This window comes from Pelecanus crispus, chromosome 3, assembly GCF_030463565.1.
Source record: "Pelecanus crispus isolate bPelCri1 chromosome 3, bPelCri1.pri, whole genome shotgun sequence".
NCBI classification, from domain to species: domain Eukaryota; kingdom Metazoa; phylum Chordata; class Aves; order Pelecaniformes; family Pelecanidae; genus Pelecanus; species Pelecanus crispus.
Genome location: NC_134645.1, coordinates 61,309,048 through 61,333,181, shown reverse-complemented (window position 1 = coordinate 61,333,181; position 24,134 = coordinate 61,309,048). Strand labels below are relative to the sequence as shown.

At 41.1% G+C, this 24,134-nt stretch overlaps 1 protein-coding gene across 2 annotated transcripts in view; it reads right to left on the bottom strand.

The window, feature by feature from the left end:
- Positions 1-16,993: 16,993 nt before the first annotated feature.
- The window catches only part of OPRM1 (opioid receptor mu 1), a 28,634-nt gene continuing 21,493 nt past the window's right edge, over positions 16,994-24,134 (bottom strand). Inside the window, exons 3-4 of one of the 2 annotated variants that reach the window (XM_075706777.1) lie at positions 23,432-23,952; positions 16,994-17,026 (exon numbers count right to left, since the gene is read on the bottom strand). In XM_075706777.1, the coding sequence (XP_075562892.1) occupies positions 16,994-17,026; positions 23,432-23,952 (554 nt within the window). Of the gene's footprint in view, positions 17,027-17,499; positions 17,539-23,431; positions 23,953-24,134 lie in introns of those variants that run through there. The other variant, XM_075706776.1, reaches the window with a different exon arrangement.

The following is a 24,134-nucleotide window of genomic DNA, read 5'->3' as shown; positions in this document are numbered from 1 at the left end:
TGTTTGCACTTGTCAATTAAACACTGAAATGAGAGAATATTTTGCTCTGCCTTTTTTTTTACTTTTCACTGTGGATTTTTCAGTTTACTGCTATATAATAAAATAAGGATTTGCTGGTTCTTTAAACAAGCAATTTCCTCTTGGGACTAATATTACTATTAAGTTGAATGATCTGGAACCAGGAAGAGTCAATGAATGGTTTGACTGAAGAATGCCTTCCACTAGTTGGCAATGTAATTTTTGAAACTGCTGCTAAATTAGTTAATTCCCTTTAACTGGTTGCTGTAGCCACCCTTATGGAAGGATGGTCTCTTCTGACAGGCGTGGGATGTTGTTGGAATTTTCTTTTCGCTCACAGAGCAGCCTGTTTCAATTAAAAGAGGATTGGGATCTTTGTCAAAAGAGTTTCAGTTTAGCCTGGCAGGCCAGCCAGATAGCAGCACAGTGAAGGTGTGTTTCCTAAGAAATGAGCTTGTCTAGGGCTCAGCTGCCCTGAAGGAAGAATGTCCCTGTCCCACTCTGTTCCCCCAATCTCCTACATGTTCCCACCACTTCCCTCTGGCTGATGTGCTCATCATTTGGCACTTCTGTCAGCAAAACCAATTCAGGCAGCAAGGAACAGACACAGCAAGCTGGATAGTCAACTACAGCGATGGTGAATAAAATTGGCTTATGGAGAGGTTCAGTGCCTGCCAGAGCCCTCACAAGGGAGGCAGCTGGATTGTGTAGGCAGAAGCAGAAGGAAGAAGAGCTGCATAAGCAGGAGGGAAGAGGAGGACCTCTTCATTTTTAGGAGCAGAGCACTAGCTTGACTCAGCTTCCCACAAAGAGCTATAGCTTCACTTTCACCAAAGGATGATTTCCTTTTTTTCCCCCTGCAACACATGGTTGTGAAGATATCCTGAGGGAACAGTTTTCATGCAGGGTTTACTGTAATCTCAGCCTGTCCTCTTCCTTTCTGTGCCTCGTGCATGGCCAGACATTTTGTTTCTGGGCCTGAAAGCCAAACTCTACAAAAAACAATGTTATGTTTCCTTAGAATCCTTCCTGGCATGCTTGCTGCAGGGATGCTGATGCAGGCATGAGAGAAGCAGTGGTTGGGGCTGGAGCACCATACATGCATCAGTTTATGCTAACTATGAAACCACACCTCCCTGGCTTGGACCGCTTTTTGTTTTCCTCTGGCTTCTGATTTACACCCTCCTGTGGTAGTATAAAGTATAACTGGTTCCAAAGTTTTATAAGAATAACAATGAGTTGCTCATCATGATTTGGACTTTTGTCTTTTGTCTGCTTAAAAAACTCACTGGGTTTCACTGGGCTTCCAGTCAGTCCCTGTGAGCTTGGGGTCAGTATGTTCACGGGCAACACGGAGGGCAAATGTGCCATTCCTGGCATCTGACCCTATTTCATCACTCCACATTTTGGAAAAGCTCAGTCATCATTCTTCTGATATTGTCAGGGGCTCTTTCTTATTGCTGGAAGAAAGTACCTACTGTCAGGGGGAAAGTTCCTGTATTACCTTCCTGCGCTCAAGAAATGACCTAGTTGTCACTAGGGGATGTTTTAAAATTGTCTGACAGAAGCCTTGGTAGTACATGGGATACCATGCATGGTGACTGCTCTGTTATTTTGATGGGGAAACATGTATCTTTCCTCTTGCCACTTCTGGGCAGAGCAGAGTCAGTCTGGGGCAGATACACAAGTGCTCCTTGTATTGCCGGTGGGAAAACACAGCTTCTTGAAAATGGGTCTCAGCAAGTTTTTCTGATGGAGAAAACTGATGCCTCAGCACAGCCTGCTGGCTGGCAGCGAGACAGCAAGCAAGGGAGGAAACGACAGGTTAATGTGGAAGGGGAGCGGCAGTGTTACTGCTGTAGGCGCGGTGGTCTCAGTCTACATCTGAGCAAGTTTTACAGTGAGGTGACAGCATTTGCTGCAGGTGGAAAAATGGAGATGCTCTCTGGCACACCGGCCCTCTCCAGACCTGAAACAGAAGCAGTAAACTGAAACCAAGTACACTCTGAGGATAAAGATGCTCTGTGAGGAAAAGCAAGTTAACACGAGGAGCCAGTGCAGGCGCTAGTAAAGGAGAGGTGGCAAATCTTGGGGGGCAAAGGGGTAATTATTGCCTGCAGGGAAATGAGGGGCATGAGATCGGTGGAAACCCACAACCTGCCATACAACTGATATCTCAGAGGGGATGATTTTTAGTATCTGGTTATTTAACATCCATACTCAGCCAGTAACTCATTAAAGCTGTTTTGCAGACCACCCTAAAAGATGAGGGTTGAGAGGTCAGAGGCTGTTTTGTGGAAAATACTCTCATTTTTGGTGTTAAGGATCGTGGCATGTTTCTGTCCCTCATGAAATGTCTGTGCAAGTCTGGTAAAACCCAAAAGCTGCCGTCATGGTGTGGCACAGGAAGACAGCTGAAAATTCAGAGGCATCTCCAATGTCCTCGGCCCTTGAAATGGCAGCCATGTCCTGGTAATCTACGGGCCTATCTGTGCTCTTGTGGCCCTGTTGCTGAAGTAGAAGGTATGTTTCGAAGGTGCATTTTCTTAAATCTTATTTTTATTACTGACAGTAAATTCAGTTCACCTTGGCTAGCACTTAAGTTCATAAATTACAGCAGCAATGAAGATGACCCTGGTGGTGTCCTTTCCTGTGTAATTTCAATTTTTCGCTCTACAAATGCCACGAGGAGCCCCAAATAAGATGTCATACTGCTGTAAAACACACACATCACCTTTCCAGGGTGAGGTGATATTTTGTTATGAGCACCATTTGTTTTCTGTGAAATAGTTTATTCTGCTCATCTTGCTGATGACAAGTTGAGGCAATTCGGGCGGCTGCATCTTATGTGCCATTTCTGAACTGTGTTTTCTAATACACAAAAGAGGATGAATTATGGTGCTGATACTGGTTGGAAGAAGGTGAAAGTCTCAGGACTGAGGTAAAAAACAAAGTTCAGCACTTTGGAGACAGTCACACAAATGATGTATATGTCTTGAAAAGGGGCTATAGGAACCTCACTTATTAAACAAAGGGAGGAAACCAGTCCCACGAGGAATCAGAGGAATGATGAAGGCAGAATTTGTGTGACAGCACTATTCATACAAAAATCCGAGTGTGAAGTAACCCTTGGGAACAAGGTCCAGATGCAGGAAGATGTTGGCTGGTTTGGGAGCATGGCTGCTCTGAGTGATCATGGGGCAACCTGGTCGGGCCATACCCCTGGCAGGCCTGGGTGCTGGGCCAGAGGAATGAGAAATGACGTAGCCAGACCTTTCCTTTGGATGTTAGCACCCATGCTAGCTCTTCTCTGACATGATGCTGATTTGTGGATCTGGGCCTAACTTATATCACCTGGTCTAGTTCTGCATTATTATTTCTGCCTGAGAACATCTGCAGTAGGGTGCAGGAGGGCAGTGACCAAAGTGCCTGGTTTATTTGCCTCATCCTGTGAAAGCACTTGGACTGCAGTTGAATCTAAGGCTGCCAGGGGTTTCTTGTTTCAGTGTTGGTTCAATTGCTCTTGCTGATAAAGATTAGTCTAAAGTTAAGATTAGCTTTTGTGTCAGAGGAAGTGTAAGTTAATATTGGGTGTAAGAGAGGTCACAGAGGTAAGTGAGCACTACACTGTGCACCTATCTTTGCTTTGTTTCTAGCTGTGGCCCTGCTATGCTCCAAGGGGATGCTCATGAGTGAATTTAGGCTTAGACTGTGTCAGAGTTCAGGACAGAAACAATTTAGGATCTCTATTACTAGGTTCGTCATGAGCAAATGGGATCAATTTAAGATAGGAGATCCAGGGGTAGACAGAAATTTGTCTCTAGGGTTGCATTCAGTTTGGCATAGTGAGAACTGATGGTACAGATTATTTTCCAGGTAGCAGAACAAGCTCAGAAGATATTTTAGGGTTAGCAAAGGCTGCCGCCTTTTAATTTTGATTTGGGGTTGGGTGGCATTCTTAGATTAGGGTGACAACTAACATTTGGGATAGGGTTAGGCCATATGCTGACATTTGCTTCATAGTCTCTGCCCACCTGTTCTACCTGTGCCCTAATTGTCACTTTTGTCTGTAATAGCCTTAAATGTATCTTGGTGTCTCTTCCTAGACCCAGTACGTCTAAAGGCTCATCAGTCCTTGATTACACCAGTGTTATCCCTAAGTAGACAGAGACTGAATACTGCTTCAAAGACCATAAATATTCCTCTAAACTTTTATCTCAATTCTAGAGGGCAGTCTTGTGCCTCGGCAAAGACGGAGGCAGAGGGCAGAAATCCTGGATCAGCTCTGACAGAGGAAGTCACAGTCTGACTGTGTAAGAAAAAGGGTTGCATAATTGTTCTTTTTAATGTGCACGCGGACTGGCAAAAAGAACAGAGATACTGGCTCAAGTGAAACCAAACTTGCACAGCCTTAGAGAGTGGTGTCTGGTTTGTGTGTCTTCAGGTGACCTCAGCTGCTTCCTGCTAAATAAAGGGACTTTGACTGCTTTCCGAGGACAAAGCTTCACCTGTAGATGTGGATATACTGAAAACTGCTGTATTTGATACATTCACATTGTCAGAATGAATTTTAGAATTTCTGGTGGATCTCTTCTTAAATGCGTTGAGCTAGAAGGTGGGATTGGGTCAGGTCTGGTGCAGGCAGAGAGGTGGAGAAGCCCAGCAGATGCTCAAGGAGTCTGGAGCACATGGAGAAACTGGGAGGTAGTTCACGGGTAGGATTGCCATGAAAGGGCCACTCTTGGACTTTGTTTGGCTTTGTGGGCTGCAAGCACACATTGCTGGCTCATGTCCAGCTTTTCATCCACCAGTACCCCCAAGACCTTCTCTGCAGGATGGTTCTCAATCCCTTCATTCCCCAGCCTGTACTGATACCAGGGGTTGCCCTGACCCAGGTGCAGGACCTTGCACTTGACCTTGTTGAACCTCATGAGGTTCACATGGGCCCACTTTCAAGCTTGTCCAGGTCTCTCTGGATGGCATCCCATCCCTCAGGCATGTCAACCACACCACTCAGCTTGGTGTTGTCTGCAAACCTGCTGAGGGTGCACTTGATCCCACTGTCTATGTCATTGATGAAAATATTAAACAGTACTGGTCCCAGTATGGACCCCTGAGGGACACCAGATCTCCATCTGGACATTGAGCCATTGACCACTACTCTCTGGATGTGACCATCCAACCAATTCCTCATCCACCGAACAGTCCACCCAACAAATCCGTATGTCTCCAATTTAGAGAGAAGGATGTTGTGGGGGACTGTGTCAAAGGCCTTATAGATGGCATCTGTAGCTCTTCTCTTGTCCACTGATGTAGTCACTCCATCACAGAAGGCCACTAGGTTGGTCAGGCAGGACTTGCCCTTGGTGAAGCCGTGCTGGCTGTCTTGAATCACCTTCCTGTCCTCCATGTGCCTGAGCATAGTTTCTAGGAGGATCTGTTCCATGGTCTTCCCAGGCACAGATGTGAGGCTAACAGGTCTGTAGTTCCCAGGGCCTCCTTTCTACCCTTTTTAAACATAGGCACAATGTTTCCTTTTTTCCAGTTACCAAGGACTTCACCTGACTGCCATGGCTTTCCAAATATTACGGAGAGTGGCTTGGCAACTACATCAGCCAATTCCCTATATACTTTCAGGAGTCTCTGTGTAAGGGAAGAGGAAAGTTGAAGAGATTTCCTGCTTAACTGTCCCCTCTGACAAGAGGTGCTGCATCCTGGAGTTGACATTGTCCACTGCAGAGTTAGACCCCGTGAGCCTAGTTCTCCATGTGTGACTTTGTCTCTCCTGAAGCCAGAATATGGCTGTGTGCAATTGCAGATGCCTTTGCAGAAGAAATACACAGCTGAGCTGGCTTTGAGCTGGCTTGTGCCAGTTCACTCAGCTAACAAAGGGAGGGGTGGGCTCAGCTGGCACCCTGCAGACAGGCACTCAACAACTGGACTCCCTATCTTTTTGGCTTTATTGTTATTAAAGTCAAGGCAGCATGAGGAGGCTTACCTGTGCTACCGGTATCTGACTCTCATTTTGAATAATGGGAGGTTTAGTAATCCACATCGGTCCCTTCCATGTCTCCAAATTAACAGAAAAATATAGGGTGCTGATGGCAGATTCTATCATGGGCAAAACAGTCTTGACTAATTCTTGCCAATTAACACAAACTTTTCATCAGGATTCAGGTACTGAGGAAAAACTCTGCAAATCAACTAAAATGTGCCAGCTGCAGTGTTCAAACTACTAGTTTGGTGGCCTCAGGTGCGACCCTGCTCCAGTGTGTGTTGCCTGCAGCCATGGTCCCTTGGGGGTGTCCCTGTCCTTCTTGCTACTTATTATTCACTGGTTTTTTGACCAAAAAAGGTTTCATTATAGGGTCACTGTTTTGGTAAATTAACATAAAAAAAGATTAGCTATGATTTTCCAAAGACCATTCAATAATTTTTGCAGTGACTTCTGAGTTATTTGATTTTCTCAGAACTATATTTTTTAAGATTATGCTGAGTTCTCTTGAAAGCCTTTTCCTACAAACAAACTGAAAGGCCTCCTTTCAGTTTTTGCTTTGTATCAAACTTTTATCTGCATCATATAGGATTGAATTTATTACTGTTGTGGCAGGACTGATAACTGATTGGAAAATATATCTTATAGGGATTGTCAATACTGAAATCTCCAAACCAGGCAATAAGATCAACACTTTACCTTCCACTGGTATCCAGTTTCTAATCTGACCATCTGCTGTTTCTCTTGAACTTTTAAAATTTTTCTCCTGATTAGTGCTTCCATGTATTGCATTTTAGCAAATAGACTGAAGACAAAACTACTTGTACTTTCATATATTTTGGCTGAATTTTTACCAGGCACAGGATTATATTCCTCTCCTCTTTTCCCCCTGAGATTTCTAACAACTAGTATTTTCTTTTGAATTTTTGGAAGAAGCAATGTATTTGTGAATAAGGTGCAATTTAGTTCAGGATAATCCAAATTCTCTCTCATTGCTTAACAAGTCTATGAATGCACATATTCAACCTCTTTTATTGAATATGTGCTTAGTTTAGTCAACAGTGCAGAGATTATACAGGCTGTTCAACTTTAATTACTTTTTTATATTCCTTCATTGGAATATGTCCTGGCATCTGATGTTCCAGAGAATCAGAAGACAGAAGAACAGGGAATGCGAGGGCTCAAGACATGCACCCTTCGCATGTAAATGAAGGATTACTTGGGTGTTTCGGGACATCTGTTTAATGTCACAGCCTCTTTCTGTAAATATCTATTTTATTTTTCTCTTGTAATGCTGTTACTATTCAGCATCAGAAGAAAGCATTCTTCCCAGTTCCCTGCATGTTGAGTCAGAGGGATAAATACAACCTGGTGAATCCAAATGTGTTAGGGGTCTGATGATAAGGGCAGCAAAACCCTCTTGCTCTGAAAGTTTTAGAAATCCAGATTACTTCCATGTATCATAATGCAATTAGATAAAACCAGAGAATGGTGGCATCATAACACTGAGTAACACAAAAGCTACTATACAATGTTCAAGAGATCTTTTCTTTTTTTTTTTGTTTTTTTTTTTTTGTTTTTAAGAGATGATCAGACCAGATCTAAGCATTAGCTTATGATGGATCAGAATTTCATGCATTGACATTAATTCTTGGTAATGGAGAAGGTGAGAATAATCACTAGATGAACTCTGAACAAGAGGCCTCCGATTGGTGTTGCTAATAACTTCCCTCTGTGTTGATGGTCTCTGGCTTAATGCAGTTCATTATAGAGCAACGCAATACTAATTTTTTTAATGTATTTGATAGAGCATTTACATTGCCTTTTTATATTGCCATCATTATCTCTGTCATTTGGAATTTGAATATGGGATAATTGTAAGAAAGCTTTTCTTCTCTCGTAAGAAAGACATGAATTAGAGGTGGCAGAGAAACTCCATGTTAATTGCATAAAAATAGGAGAAGTAGCAGCAGAATTACACATTCGCAGCCACACCACGTGTGTTTCTGTCTATTGGTTGTGCTGAAGTAGAATCATAGAATCATTTAGGATGGAACAGACCTTTAAGATCATCAAGTCCAACCACTGCCAACTCTACCACTAAACCATGTCCTTAAGTGCCACATCTACACATCTTTTAAATACCTCCAGGGATGGTGACTCAACCCGCTTCCCTGGGCAGCCTCTTCCAATGTTTGATAACTCTTTCAGTGAAGAAATTTTTCCAATATCCAATTTAAACCTCCCCTAGCGCAACTTGAGGCTGCTTCCTCTTGTCCTATCACTTGCTACTTGGGAGAAGAGACCAACACCCACTTCGCTACAACCTCCTTTCAGGTAGTTGTAGAGAGCAATAAGGTCTCCTCTAGGTCTCCTTTTCTCCAGGCTAAACCACCCCAGTTCCCCTAGCCGCTCCTCATAAGACTTGTGCTATAGACTATTCACCAGTTAGAATTTTTAAATTTGAATGTGGATAGCTAACAGAGTTTTTAAAAAAAACATTTATTTATTTTACCACTATTTAATTTTCTCAAGTTAGTTTTTAGGAGATTGAAGAGTTTGCTTCAATTTCATGTTCAAACTTATGTTTGCTCATTAGTAGTTTGGCTTCTGATGATTGAACTTGGTAAGGGAGACTCATTTGAACCTTGTATGTCTTAAGACAGGCAGATACAAAATCATAGACCTGGAAACAAAAACATTGCTGAAATAAAGGAACTGTGACAGATTTGTAGATAAAAGAAAACAATTATATGAGTAGGAGCTCCTGGTATGATGCTGATAAAGTGAATAAAGCCCTTGGAGAATATAACCCCTGGATGAACATGCCCCCCTGCCCCCCCCCCCCCCCCCCCCCCCAATATGTATTTTACAGGAAGGACAGTGGCTAGTATATGAATGCATTTCTGAAATGTCATGCCTGTGTATGAAACTTTGGGTACTGTTTCATTTCCACACCAACATAGACATTGGTATTAGCAGGCTAGTTGGCAGTAAGTGATACACAATGAATGCAAATTTAGCAGCTGTGCCTTATAGGAAGAAAATTAAGAAGTGCAAAGTGTTTCATTTAATGTATTTGGAGAAGTAGAAAGATTTAGCAATGGTCTGTTTTTTCCTAATGAGGCTGAACCTCATCCTGGTTCAGATGAGGCTCCCAGTGATAAATGCTCTGAACTGCCCTGGAGGAGCCTGTCTCTCTGCCTTGAATTTACTCAAGGGAAAGTTGGGAGAATAAATTCACTAGATCAAAGTTAGCCCTCTGAGAAGCATCTCATGCGAATCCAATACTCAGGGAAGTGGCTTCTAATAGCAGGGAGTCCTTAAACTCTCAGGAAAGGCATTGCAAGTGGTAGGAAGTCAAGCGATGGCCAATTCAGATAGCTCCCCTGTGTAAAATATATATAGCAGATACATGTTTTGGATGGAATTATTGTGAGGATATTATGGGATCTCTGTCCTTTAAACTCTTGAATCAAGAATACCCTCCCTCCCCACTTTTCTTAACAAACATGTTACATTATGCTGTGGGGTCATTCGGACTTGGTAAAAGACTAGCAGAATGGTTTTGTAGAAAGTCTGAAGAGAAGGTTATAGCATTTGGTTTTGGTCTTCAGATCTCTGGATTGCTGAATTTGCCTGTAAGGGATGAGCAAACCACCATCTGGAGAAAAACTCAGAGTGTTTTGGTTTAAAAGTAATAATACAGGTAGTCACTAGTAGCAGTAGATTTTAGGTAACCATGGCAAAACTTCAGCAAATCTCTTACAGGCCCTGAACAAAACATACATCAACAATAAAATACAATTTAGAAGTGAGTGAGAAAGAGAAAACAAACAGCACAGTGTAAGTAAATTTATTATGCAGGAAAATTCAGTGAAATCAGGGTTACCTATACTGGAGTAAAACCCTGGGCAAGTGTTAAATGTCATGTAGGTGGTTATCTCCACAGGCTGTTTTACTAACATTTCCCCTTCCCACTCCCCCACCCCTTTCCCTTTAACATTACTGCCTCTGCTTTGCAGTTGCTGTATTACCTCCTGTCTGGTGTAAGCTCAGTAGACCTACTGCTGCTTCTTTCCCAACATAGCAGCAATCTTCTGTTTGTTGTGTAATGCTTTTCTTTCCAGTCCTATTCCTTTCTAGAAATGATTGTTCCTTTTAAATGCATGGTTTCTGCTAACGTATTTGATGCCTGTTGCTGGGCTTTTTGCAGAGATACCAATGAGAGTGTAAAACATCACTTTTTTCCTCTAAGTTTATGATGAAAAGAACAGTGAAGTAAAATATCTAAAAAGTGTTATGAAGCAAAAAATACTGTGGGTTTTCAATAATTTTACAGCTTTAACACACCTTTCTTCAAGCTCAAGGTATTTTGTTTTGTTGCAGCTAATATCAGCACATTAATCTGTGAATCTGTGGATACCTGCATGTTTATGTGTATTCCAGAAAAGGCCTTTGCATTAGAAGTGATTAACTGGAGTAGTACACAATAAATATGTGTCTTTCATCTTTAGCCATACTACTTTTATATTCCTCACTAATGTAGCACTTAGGAATTTAGCCTGACATTACAAATCACTCTGAAACTTTCACTGACTTGTCCAACAAATTAAAAATATCTTCTGTTTCTTCAGCTAATGCCAAAGGTGAATTTGGTGCAGTGGAATTAATTTGATGCTACATTAAAAACTGAATACAGGTTTGTGTATAGTTATTGTGCTGATCCTTACTGTAAATTTTAACAGAGGGAGTGGGAGTATGAAATGGTTTCAAAGATCCTCATCCAAAGAAAACACTATGTCCTGCTCTTAACCTGATGAGTCATTGTACTGTGGGATTTTGGGAGGCTGCAGATGGCTCTGCATCCCAGAGGTCAGCTATATCTTGCTGGGGAGATACACAGTGCCTGTGCAGCTTCCCTTGGATCGTAAATAGAATTTATCACTGCTTCCTATCCAGGCGGTAGATAGTGCATCAGGGAAGATATAAACTCACATAGCGGGGTTTCATCTCTTCTAAAGCAACAAAATCACTGACAGATTGAAGTCTGGAGAAACTGAATTGTCAGCGCTGCCCAAAGTGGAATCATGATTCAGGCCACGCTCCACAGTTCAGGCACAGGGGGCTGGGCTGTTGCGGTGGCCTACTATGTACAAACGCGTCTTTGGGAACTGAACCTACTGTGGTTTCTGTCATGTTACCTCCCCATTCTTTCTTGACACCAACATATGGTTTACTATGTCTGGATGCTCACTTACTTTCTGGCCAGGTGGTGTCTATGAAACAAATGGAACTTGGGGATTGATGCGATCTTGCATCATCTTTTTTCTCTCTGTGGGATCCTCTTGCCTTGTGTCATTAGGCTAGTTCCTGCTGCCAGCTGATGTGCTCCTCGAGGACAACAGTTCTTCTCCAGGGGCTTACACAGGCTGGAGAACAGCTGACAGTGTTCAGCAGCTGCTGGCTTGCTTCATCTCACTTCTATTCACAGAGAAATGTGGGTGCAGAATGGACATAAAGCAAGCATTTATTTGCTTTCTTCTATATCCAAAACTTCACTGAGGGCCTATGTGCTGTACTATGCAATCACAGGATCATAGAAATGGTGTTTTGAAAGGATCTCTGGATATCTGGATAAGTAAGTTACTTCTCTGGTATTTGTGATGTTTCTCCAAATGATGCAGTGTCTGACTCTGACAACAATCATAGAACAGTTAGGTTTTTTGCTATGGACTTAGCTTCTTTGACTACTCCTGTTATATGTTCATAATATGAAAAAATATTCAGACCTAGAGTAAACATAGCATGACAAACTGGAAGGCTGCCAAGGGTCCAATAAATAACTGGGAAATAAAAGACATGGTGGAAAATGAAAAGATGTGTCAATCCTTCACATAAGATTTCATTACAGAAGAACTTAGGAGAGTTTCTGTGTTGCATCCTCCATAGAGGAGGAGCCTGAAGAGGCATCTCAGAATGAAGTGTCAGCTGAAGTGGCTTAAAATAAATCAGGTTTTCCAATAGGATCAAATAGTGAGGGCCAGATGTTATTCACTCAAGGGTTCTAAAAGAACTCAGGTATGAAATTGCTGAGCTACTCACTGTGTTGTATTATGCACTTTAAAACTGGCTTTAGAACTAAAATAATACATGTCAGTTTGGAACCTCATATTTTGTAAAAAAAAAGAAGAGCCTGAGGAAAGGGGAACTACTGACAGGTAATTCTAATTTTTCAGTAAGCCAGGTAGGTGGAAAAGCAGAATGGATAGACAGGAGGCAAGTATGACAGAATGAAGAAAAACTGACCCAGAATTTCCGAGGTCATTGGAGGAGCTGATGAGCATGTGGAAAAAAGTGATCCATTTGAGATACAGTGTGCATCAGTTCTGAAAAACCTGTTGGACACTATATGTCACCAAAGGTTTTCAAAGAAACCAAAATATAATGATATAAAGGAAAAAAAAATCATTCATGAATTAACTGAGGGAAAGGCAAGAAACAAACAGTAGGAATAAACAGTAAGCGAAAGGGAGGTTTCCAGTGATGTCTCAGAAAGTTGATGTCCCATTTTGTCATACATTTCATGTAAGAGGGGCATGCAGTGAAGTAACAATGTTTATGAAAAGACAAAGTTATTTAAAACAGTCAAAGCTAGGCCAGATGTGACAAAGAGCTCATGGTGTTGGGTGAATGGGGGATCAAATGATGGATGGCACGCAAAGCTGATACATACAAAATAATGTGTGCGTGTGGAGAAAAAAAATCCCAACCACATAGGTACAACAGTGGGTAGTAAATTAGTTGTTACTGATCAGACAAAAGATCTTAAGAGTTATTGTGGGTAATCCCCGGAAAACATCCATGCAGTGTTCAAGAGTGTTCAAAATAGCAATGAGCACGCTAGGGAAGAAACAACTGAGGAGTGGTACAATAAAGAGAATAAAAATAGTCATGGTTTTCCTTACTGAATAGTCATATTCATATTGACCTGCTCAAATGTTGTACTGAATGGCCATTATTCACTTCCCCCACCCCCCCCCCTCCCCCACCCCCCAGATATAAGAAATAGTTATGCCCAAATAAAATATCTGGCAGAACTTTTAAAAAACAAAACAAGAATATTTCAGCACAACTCATCTGTGGGACTCCTTGCTAGAGGAAGTTTTAGGGAACAACCTCTATCAATTTACAGATTGAGGAATTAGTCCAGTCACCCCATAAAGAAAAATTCACCAAAGTCTTTTAAAAATTATAAGTACTGCTACAACAATAGAGAAAATGTGCCCAGGAACATTGTGAGGACACTGAGACCCACTGGGACAAAACAGCTTGCATTTTAAGCTAGTAAATTTTTTTAGCCTCCAAAATTGTATAGGAGCATGCAGGTCAGCCGGGAGCCAGGCAGTAGCTCCAGGCTCTACCCTGCCTCCGGGTTTAGCGGTACAGGAAAGCTTACTCCAGTGCCTGGGCTTGTCCCCAGGCTGTTTAATTTAATAGGAAAGAGCCTGGGAAGGCTCTGTCTGCCAGAAGCTGGAAAGGGAAAGTTTCCCTCTGCTCACCCTATCTTTCTATTGCTGGAGTTTATTGGGTTTGCACGTCAAGGTTTTTGTAGTGTGTGTGTGTGGGGGCTACAGGGGTGGCTTCTGTGAGAAGCTGCTAGAAGCTTCCCCTGTGTCTGATAGAGCCAATGCCAGCTGGCTCCAAGATGGACCCACTGCTGGCCAAGGCCGAGCCCATCAGTGACACTGGTAGCGCCTCTGGGATAACATATTTAAGGAGGGAAAAAAAAACCCACCCAAAACACTGTGATACAAACTGCAGCTGGAGAGAGGAGTGAGAATATGCGAGAGGAACAACTCTGCAGACCCACAGGTCAGGGAAGAAGGAGGGGAAGAGGGGCTCCAGGCACCGGAGCAGAGATTCCCCCACAGCCCATGGTGAAGCCCATGGTGAGGCAGGCTGTGCCCCTGCAGCCCATGGAGGTCCACAGTGGAGCAGATATCCACCTGCAGCCCATGGAAGACCCCACGCCGGAGCAGGTGGATGTGCCCAAAGGAGGCTGTGACCCCATGGGAAGCCCACACTGGAGCAGGCTCCTGGCAGGACCTGTGGACCCATGGAGAGAGGAGCCCACGCTGGAGCAGGTTTGCTGGCAGGACTTGTGACCCCGTGGGGGACCCACGCTGGAGCAGTCTGCTCCTGAAGGACTGCACCCCATGGAAGGGACTCATGCTGGAGCAGTTCATGAAGAACTGCAGCCTGTGGGAAGGACCCACGCTGGAGAAACTCATGGAGGACTGTCTCCCGTGGGAGGGACCCCATGCTGGATCAGGGGGAGAGTGTGAGGAGTCTTCCTGAGGAGGAAGGCGTGGCAGAGCTAACATGTGATAAACTGACCGCAACCCCCTTTCCACGTCCCCCTGCGCCGCTCGGGGGGAGGAGGTAGAGAAAATCAGGAGTAAAGTCGAGCCTGGGAAGAAGGGAGGGGTGGGGGGAAGGTGTTTTTAAGATTTGTTTTTTATTTCTTATTACCCTACTCTGATTTGATTGGTAATAAATTAAACTGACTTCCCGAAGTCAAATCTGTTTTGCCCATGATGGTAACTGGTGAATCATCTCTCCCTGTCCTTGCCTTGACCTGTGAGCTTTTTGTTAAATTTTCTCTCCCTTGTCCAGCTGAGGAGGGAAGTGATAGAGTGGCTTTGGTGGGCACCTGGCATCCAGCCAGGGTCAACCCACCGCACGGAGACAGGCTCCCGTGCTGGCTGGCTGCTGGAGCCGAGCCCCTACAGCAAGTTCTCAGCACAGGAGGGACGTGTGCGGTTTGGATCAAAACTGAATTGTGCCCACATGCTGTTAAATTTTTTTTTTTTAAGATAATGAGCTATTGGGATTTCCCTTTTTTTAAATAAAAAATGCAACATATTCTTTAAAGCAGTTGGGTAATTGATCTGAGAACCTTAAAGGCAGTTCTGTTGGTATCGGTTGATTGCAAGGCATTTTTTTAAAGCTAAGCTATTAATATATGGCATAACATGTTAATCAATGTGTATTTGAATACAGTATGTTGCAAATATACAAGAAACACAAACATTTTTATTAAAGGCTTACAATGCAGATACAGAAGTTGTGTAATAATTTGCTACTTACTGCAAAGCACTACCATTGAACATTCAAACTTTCTGGAAAAAAACCAAGATATTTTACTTATTTTTGCTAATGCTCTGTTAATAAAATTTGCTTCCTCATATCCTTAGACCATCAAGGCTACAACAACATTACTACTGCTAAAAATATTTACAGTCAGGATGCTCAATTAATTATTGGACTGTAGAAACCAAAAATATCTTCAAAAATATTAGGCTATCTGTTGGCAAGCCATAGTATTTTGCCTGTGAGCTTCATTCCATTCTAAGTACAGAAGAAATAATGGTTTCAATTCATTATGTAAAGTCTGTGAAAGCTGATGAACTTTTGACTAGTCATGAAACTATGATTTTAAGTTTAATTAAACATATTTCTGATCTATCAGTTAAGACTTCTAAAATAGTCAATGTATTTCAGTTTTGTGAGGTTGTTGTATGTGAGCATGGCAGACTACTCAGAACCTACCAGATAGTAACAATGTTGTATGATGGCAATTAATTTGCATTTCTGGTGTACTCTATGTTCTTTTTGTTATCTAAATAATACTGCTGTGTAGTGCAAAACAGTATGTCAAATTCTTCCGAGTGCCTATCTTATGTTGTTTAAAAATTAGATGCAAAACCTCTTAGAATGGTGACGACTCTGGTTTAAACTTTAATGATGACTATGAGGAGATCCTGCTAAACTAATACAAAATTAAATATTAAATCCCTGTGACAGCACAGTGAGATTTTCAACAGAAAAGGGAAAAAAAGATTAAGGCACTTCTGCTATATCTAGTTTCATATTCTGCTGATATATAGGGCTACATATTTAGCTGCAACACAGTGATGAAACTAAAATATTACTTTAATTTACAACTTGCAAGGATTTGGCCTTCAATCTTTATTATGCAGTCCATGGCAGAAACAAACAGTTTCACATTAAAAGCATATTGTTACACAAATTTTAACAATGAAAATAAGAAATATATTTTGCCTGCAGAAATAAAAAGGGAAAAAAAACCCTCTTCCATAGAGTTGTATTTTAGAATACACTTAAATTAATCAAAGTACATTTTCCCCTGCTTAACTACTGATGATTTATTTACAAAGCAAGTAACAAACCATGGCTAGAAAATACCATTGCACCACAAATTATCTACATGGATATTTCTATTTTTCATACTAGAAAACAGCTAAGGTGGCATTTACTTCAGTACAATGTTTCTTCCATAAATCTTAATGTGTTTCAGCAGCTAATACAAAACGGAGATGCAGACTGTATTACATTGGAAAAGCAAACATATTATGGGTTTGTTTAAGAAAAAATAGATGTCTAGCAAAACATAATTTTTTTTTTTAAAAAAAACCAAACCAAAACCCATGAAAGGTCTAATGCATTAACTGCTCCAAGCACTTCACATAGGGACTGTTGATGGCTTAGAAATTCAAAATGTTGCTGATAGGGCAGCTGAAATCTGAGAAACTACTTGAAAGAAAAGCCATTGTCAGCCTGTGCTAGCTCTGGCAGGCTTCTAGCTAGATTTCTAGTCACATAGGAATTTATGTTAATAGAGTCTATACTGTTTTGGGGATCATTTGGCAATCAATAACAACATGGAATACTTTCACCTACTCATCTGTTTTAGAAGAAGTGATAGCTTGTTCTGATTTTAAAGTCTATTTTTTATGTGAGAAACTGAAGCAGAAGGTGAAGCTTGGAGTTTTGCCTTTTCTTAAGTGAGCACTGAAAGAAATATTTTCCCTTTGAAATTGTGGAACATGCAATCCTTGTAAGAGAAGACCTCTTGAACTGCAAATGAGTTGTTCTAGACAATCTTGTGAGACTTCAGCACACAAATAACCTGCACAGAAAACACCTCTACAAATAAATTTTAAGAGTAAATCGAGTACCCAACAGTATTACAATTTAATTTCCCATCATTAAAAGCTCACCTTCATCTTTCAAACTATAGCTGTCTAGCAACTGAATTTTTGTTTCCAACCTGTTTAACACCACTGTAACTTGTCAAGAGCATGTCAGATCGCTACAGGTACAGTAGCTTTGTTTTAGACTAAAGTATGTATTCCTGGTAAACATGACTGTTTTGAACACTGGAGCCCGGCAAGCCCCCGTATCTCTTGGCTCTGCTTGCTGTTAAATTTCATGCTTCTGTTATGCGCAATGTAGAAGTGCTGCAGAAGCAATTTTTGACAGACTGGAAAAGCAGGCACTTTCCTCTGTGGTATTTTTTTGTGGGAAAGCGTATCCTACACATTCCCATAGCATACTGCCCAGACACACTGTGGCACTGGTGTGCAATTGCTTTGAGAGCTATGCAGCAGGAGAGCCTGTCACGGCAGTGGAGTAGTTTCAGCTTCTTGAAGTTCCAACTGAAAGGAAAGAAATTGCAAATACAATGAACAATTACTTGATTTCTTCCCACCCACAAGTTTGTGTGTGTGTTTGCATGTGTGATTTTTTTTTTTTTTAAGAGGAATTTACTTCTCATTTGCAGCTGCTGTCCCGCCTATAAAGCTAAACAGGTAGCCCAGCGAGTAAGGCAAGATTATGCCTTTGCCACGAAGCAACAAAGGCAGAGGACATGATCACAGAAGAGTTTCATGTCTGACCTTCAAAGACAAAGAAGCATTAGTAGATCTGAAATTTGAATTAGAAATAGAAAATATTTCATACCAAACCAGTTGTTCTCTTTCTAGAGGGGCATTTTCCATTAATTTCGTGAGTATGGAAGGGTTTTGCCCTCCCTGTGTTCTTTTTGTAGCAATTTGCAAGGGAGTTAGTATTTTAGAGGATACATTCTGTGCTCAAATCGCTACATTGGCTAACTTTTGCAGGTAAAGTCTAGTTTAAATTTTGTGTGAGATGGCCTTCCAACAGCAAACCAACCCACCAACCTCTCAGCCCTGTATGTCCACAGTATCCATGTTAAGCCCTGTTTGCATACAGGCACAATAGCACTACAGATACTGCACAGCACATCCTGAAAGTCTGCAACCCTTTTTACTGCCCAGCAAATGTTGTCCTGCAGCACTAGACCCTGTTGAAAAGAGGGTGGGAGATACTGTGAATAAAGGATTTACGGTATGGGAAGTAGAGTCACAGCCGAAGCCTGATTGAGCCTGATTGTTTTGTTCCCCGTTTATTCTAATTGACAGTTTAAGGAATGCCACAAACACAGGCGACCTTAGAAGCCATCTAATTAGTTCTGCTCCTCATAGCATAGTTTATTCTTGTTTCCTTCCATGAAATAGTCTGACAAACACATTCTGTTTTCTCTGCTACCTAGAAGATTCACAAAGGGCCCATGTCAGTGCAAATCAACTACAAAAGTAAGCCCAGTTTTAAGGATCTATGGAATTTAGACAAGCTTTTCATAGATGTCATTATCTTGCCAGAAATGGGCTTTATAAGAAATCAATACTTTAGAATTATTATTGAAATACAGCATTATTTACAAAGAAGATAAGTCTATTTTCTAAAAATACACAGAAAGGCCATTCTCTGTTAACACAGGTAGATGTGAATCTGCCAAGGTTTGCAATTACAGAATCTGCCCAGCTTTTGTTATGTTTCTGCATAGGGCTCACCAGCATTCCCCATATTTGTTTGCAATCTGTCACATAGCACTGGGAAAACTGAATTGTAAGAAAGTACTTTCTTAATTTATTTAATCAAAGTGAAACTAGCTTTCAATTTTGCCTTGTTTCAACTTAAAAATAGGTTTTCTTTAATCTACTATCCTTTTTATCTCTACACGTGGCTGCCAATCCAAGCAATAAGGGCAAACTTTCAGGGCTGAGCACAAATACCAGAGCTTCTGGTTACTGAACATATCTGAGGCATCATTTGCAGCATATGAGGGGGATTTGCAGCTTCCATTATGGCGTTTAGACAGTTCAGTGGTTAAGAAGAAAGCATCAGAAGCTAAAATTACAAAAAATAGTTCTATAGGATGACTAAATAGTCCTGAAAATTTGCCTATACATAATTTGCTTAGTTGCTTGGATACATTCAGGTGAGGCTGCTATAAAAACTTAAATGGGTCACAAAGAAACTAACGCACTGAAACAAATTAAATTTCTCAGATTTCTGTAATTATTAATAATCCATTTTCCTAAGTATTTAGGATTTTTTTGTTATTAACAGGTAGATGTTAAGAAAAATAAAAGGTATTTAGAAAACACAGTTTTCAGGAAAAAATTATCAATTAGTTTTACATTTTAAAAAAATATTCAAACTTTTTTTAATCTCAGAGACAAATTAATGCAGAGAGTCTCTGTGCATCTTAAGTAAAAGCTATTTCAAAATACTTCTCAAGGTCTTTGTTCCGAATCAGGTTAACGTCAATGCCATCAAAAAAACTGAACCATTTGCAAAAGCTAGTATTTGGGCCTTTATTACCATTCCCTACCAATATTAGGTCATACAGAGAAAAGTTCAAAGTAAGCAGTTTTGCTTTGCAAGCAATTTTTCCAGGATTCCATCACTGCTACTCTCTCTTTAACTCTTCATGTAAATGCACTTATAAGATTGCATATACCTTCCTGAAAATTGAAGTGAGCCAAGCCTTTAAGCTCACTTTGAAACAAATGTAACCCATGCATTTTACCATAGGAGTTAGTTGAGTGTAACACACCATACCTCCCCCCAAGACGTGAAACATCTTAGTCTTACAACTCTTCCAGTTTTTGCATGCGTGATTAGCCACTATCTTTTCTCCCTCAGAACTACGTTGCTCCAATGAGCATGTACCATTTCTATAAATGCTCGCACATGGATCGAATGCTACTCTGTGCATTTGAAAGAAAGTGCATTTCTGGAGGAGTTTTGAACTTGTTCTGCTCTTCCACTTTTTGTAAATGCTGATAAAACAATAATCAAACTCTTAATCTAGATCTTTTTGGTAATGCCAAAGAGCCATAGAGTAGACCAAAGGCTAGTATCTTAACTCAGAATAATATGAATATTTACGTATCTCCTGTTACTGTTTTTGCACTGATAGAAAACACAGTTGTTCCTTCCAACAGTGAATACTTATTTTTAAGTGCTTTAAGAGTGTGAGTCCCTAAGCTGTTGAGCGATTGAGTGCTTGCAGTTCTCATTAACTTTAGCAGGAGTAAAGAATTCTCACTTGACAAAAAAGCAACTTATAGAACATCTGTTTCTTTGAAAATGATGTGAAGTGTGCCGAGTACTATACAGCCTTGCAATTAGAATTCATACCAAATGCTCTCCAAGGCCTTGCCTATACAAGAAAGAGCTTGTCAGTATACTTAGATCAATACAGATATACTAGCTAAACTTTCTTGTACAGGAAGCACTTACCTGTGAAAAGAATGCCCTGTCAATAGAATTTACAAAAGCTCAGTGTTTGAGCAAACAGCAGTTTGTTTGGATTTTTTTTTCTTTATTTTTTTTCTTTATTTTTTCTTTTCTGAGAGAAAAAGCTGCATTCACCTTAGGGCTTTCTCTGTTTAAAAAATAATAATAATAATAAAAAATAGATATTACACTTGTAAGTACTATCCCAGAGAACCTTTTTAGTGTAGCTTAGTCCTACAACCTTGTCTGTCATTCTGATAGTAGCAGACAACAAAAATGTTGTCTCTTACAGAAATGTTTGCTGGAGGGAAAAAAAAAAAAAAGTCTAATATTCAAGTTTGAACATGGCTTGATGTAAATGTATTCTGTAGAGATTGTGGAGAGTGAGAAAGACTGCACCCAACAGCTGGTGTGCTGTACTCCAGGGAGCACAGCAGTGAGAAAGCTCAGGTCAGCATCCAGTGAGCACATCTGGCAGAAATAAAGCAGTGGCAGCAGCAGCAGCTGACAAAGCAAGAACCACAGGGATGGTGGTGAGGGAAGTGAAATTGTGCCCATTTATGACCACTTCAAATTCTTTCAAATACCAGGCCATGAAAAGGGACCTATCCACCCATCTATGAGGACATGAGCTTCTAAGCGTTGTCTTCTTCTCCCTGGCCCTGGGGAAGCTGATTACTAGTTGCTAGGAAGACCTACCAAAGTAGTTAAAGTTGGGTAGTCAAACAATTTCTTACAGCTCTGCATACCCTTTTTTGTTCCATGCATATTTGGTCTTTGCTTCAGTTTTCTTCCTTCCTGCCTCACTCAGACCTCATTCCTGATGTTCCCCTTTCTCCTCTTCACTCTTCCTCTCACCTCCCTTACCCTTCAGTGTCTTCCCCTTCACTTCTCTTTACATGTGATTTATCTCTTCTTAACTAATTTCATCACTATTGCCTGAATGGAAAAAAAAACCCAACCAACAATGAACACAACTATGAGACTAGCTTCCTCCTTATTGCCACTATAAAGCTCACCTCACTTGCTTGGTCCATCCCTGCCTCAGCTGGCTCTCTCCCTTGTTGGTGTAGGTTGAAAGATCTTTGTGGGAAGGATCATCTTCTACTCTGTGTTTGCTCAGTGCCCAAACACTATTTCACTCAGCGTCTGGGCAGTACCACATCAATCTTTGCTAAGGGTAGAAGTTTAGAAGGCTACAGCTCTCCTAAAACCAATATAAAGATACATAACTAAATTTAGAAAATGTGTGCATACACACTGCACTGTAAAAAGTTGGAATTGTACTAGGTATAGATACAATTCCGTTGTCAGACACATGCACAAAATTGACTCCAGTGATGGTTACAAAGGCATTATTAACAGCTGAATCTGTCTAATAACTTTTCGCTACACCTAGTAAATACTACACGTATATACATACATACATATATGTATCCGCCTATGCCAAGTTTGGCAGTTCTGTTCCACCACCAAAGTGTGAGTAAGACTGAGCAGGTGCTAACTGATCTCACAGGCCACAGTTTGGCATACATGAATCTAATGCTGGTGAATGACACCACCAACTGTAGATGCTTAATAAAGCTTCTCCCTTTAGCCCTTCTCTTTTTAGCCTGCTTCCTCCTCTCTTCTGGTGCAATTACTATTCTGTCTGTTTGGAGATGGTAATGTTCAGATTTGAGCTTTCTGGCAGCAGCTGAGTGGCAGGTATGCAACTCCTTTCACAAGAAGCCATTGACTTCTGCATCTCAAGGAGGCAGCTAGCTTGTGGCTGAAGTGGCAGCAGTGAGAAACTGGTACAGGAGCAACCAAAGTATATTGCTAAAAGGTGATATGGCAAGGAATGAACTAGTATTGTGCCTTTTGTTCTTCTTTTTAATGAATTACAGAGATGAGTCAAACTTTTTCTAGCGCTTGTGATGCACTTGAGTTACCACCGTGAATGTTAAGATTTGCTTTCATGTTTTGCTTGAATTCACTGAGGGATGGGGATTGGAAATTCTCAGGACTAACCACAGGGACATGGGTGTTGAACGTGTAACAGAAGAGCTTCTTTGCAAAAGCTAAGCAAAAATAGCCTGAATGATTTCTCTTGGTATCTGCCTGTGCCATAAAATCCCTACTTCTCAAAGGCTTTTTCTACATGGAAAAGGTATATTGCCAGTATACCTTAAATGGCAAAATGGCACAACACTCCTTAATGTGTGTGTATATATATAGTTATTTTTATCTATATCTATATCTATATCTATATCTATATCTATATCTATATCTATATCTATATCTATATCTATATCTATATATCTATCTCAGCTATATATCTATATCTATATATCTATCTATCTCTATCTCATCTATATATCTTAGCCAGCACAGATAATTATCTGATACAAGAACGGCATGTAGACAAGCCTTTGTCTACCTCTTGCATGTCTTTCAGGACAAACAAGGCCAGGTAAGCCTTCTTTGTACGTCAATCAAAAGTGTACAAGCACAGTTGCTTCTGGTTTTTATTCACTGTTGCAATGGGAGAAGAGGAGAGATCTGTATTCTGTCCCACTCCTGTCTCCATGCAGACAAGGAGTATGAATAGAGAAATCTGTGCTTAATCTCCAACCAGTTGTAAAGCAGTCACCTGTTGGAAACATCCTGCAAATGAAACACTGTTATGTGTGCTTTGTGTATGCATGCACGCTGGACCCGCTCATGCAAGGTACCTTTGAAAGCCCTCAGCTTCTGAGCATCAATTAGAGGAGAGAACAACTAGCACCATGCAGGACTGGGGTCTCTGTGTATGCATACATCAGTTTCAAATATAACCCTGAAGGTATTTAGACCTTGAAATAGCTACAAATCAGTATGAACTGTAACTTCAGAATACATGTCACCTCCAAGCGGGAGGCCTGGATCCAGAGATGACATCTCCACTGCTAGTCATACCTGATGGTTAGTCCTGTCCACAGTGTTGGCAGTGGAAGCATGGTCACGAGTGTTTTGTCGGACTCGGGTGGAGTTTTGCTGCTCAATGGTTGAGGAAGTGGGGATGCAGAACTCTCTGAAACACCTTTTGAAATTCTCATCTAGAAATGCATAAAGGACTGGATTAAGGCAGCTATTTGTATACCCTAGAGCAATACAGAAGTGCCAGGAGACAGTCTGGAAAGTAGTTTCTGGGATGTTGACCAGGGCTTTAACGATGACATAAATGTGGATGGGAGTCCAGCAGACAATAAACACCGCCACCACTACAAGAACCATCCTCGTGATTCTCCGCAGGTTCCTGTCCTTCTCTTTGGAGCCAGATAACATGCGAACGCTCTTCAGGCGTAAAATCATCAGCCCATAGCACACGGTAATGATCAGGACTGGCATGATGAAGGCAAAGATGAACACACAGATTTTCAGGAGGTTCTCCCAGTACCATGCAGGGTGGGAGAATGTAAGGGTGCAGTCAATAGAGCCTGGAGAAAAAGGAAAACAGCAGAGAAGAACAAGCAGTCAGTTTTTTATTTGCTTTTCTTTAAAACTTTTTTGTTAAATATCATAGGCAAATATACGAAGATCTACTAAGTAAACAGGTAAAATGAGGCACAAACATTGATAGGACACAGTGCTGCAAAACATGTATGAAGTGTACCAAAGT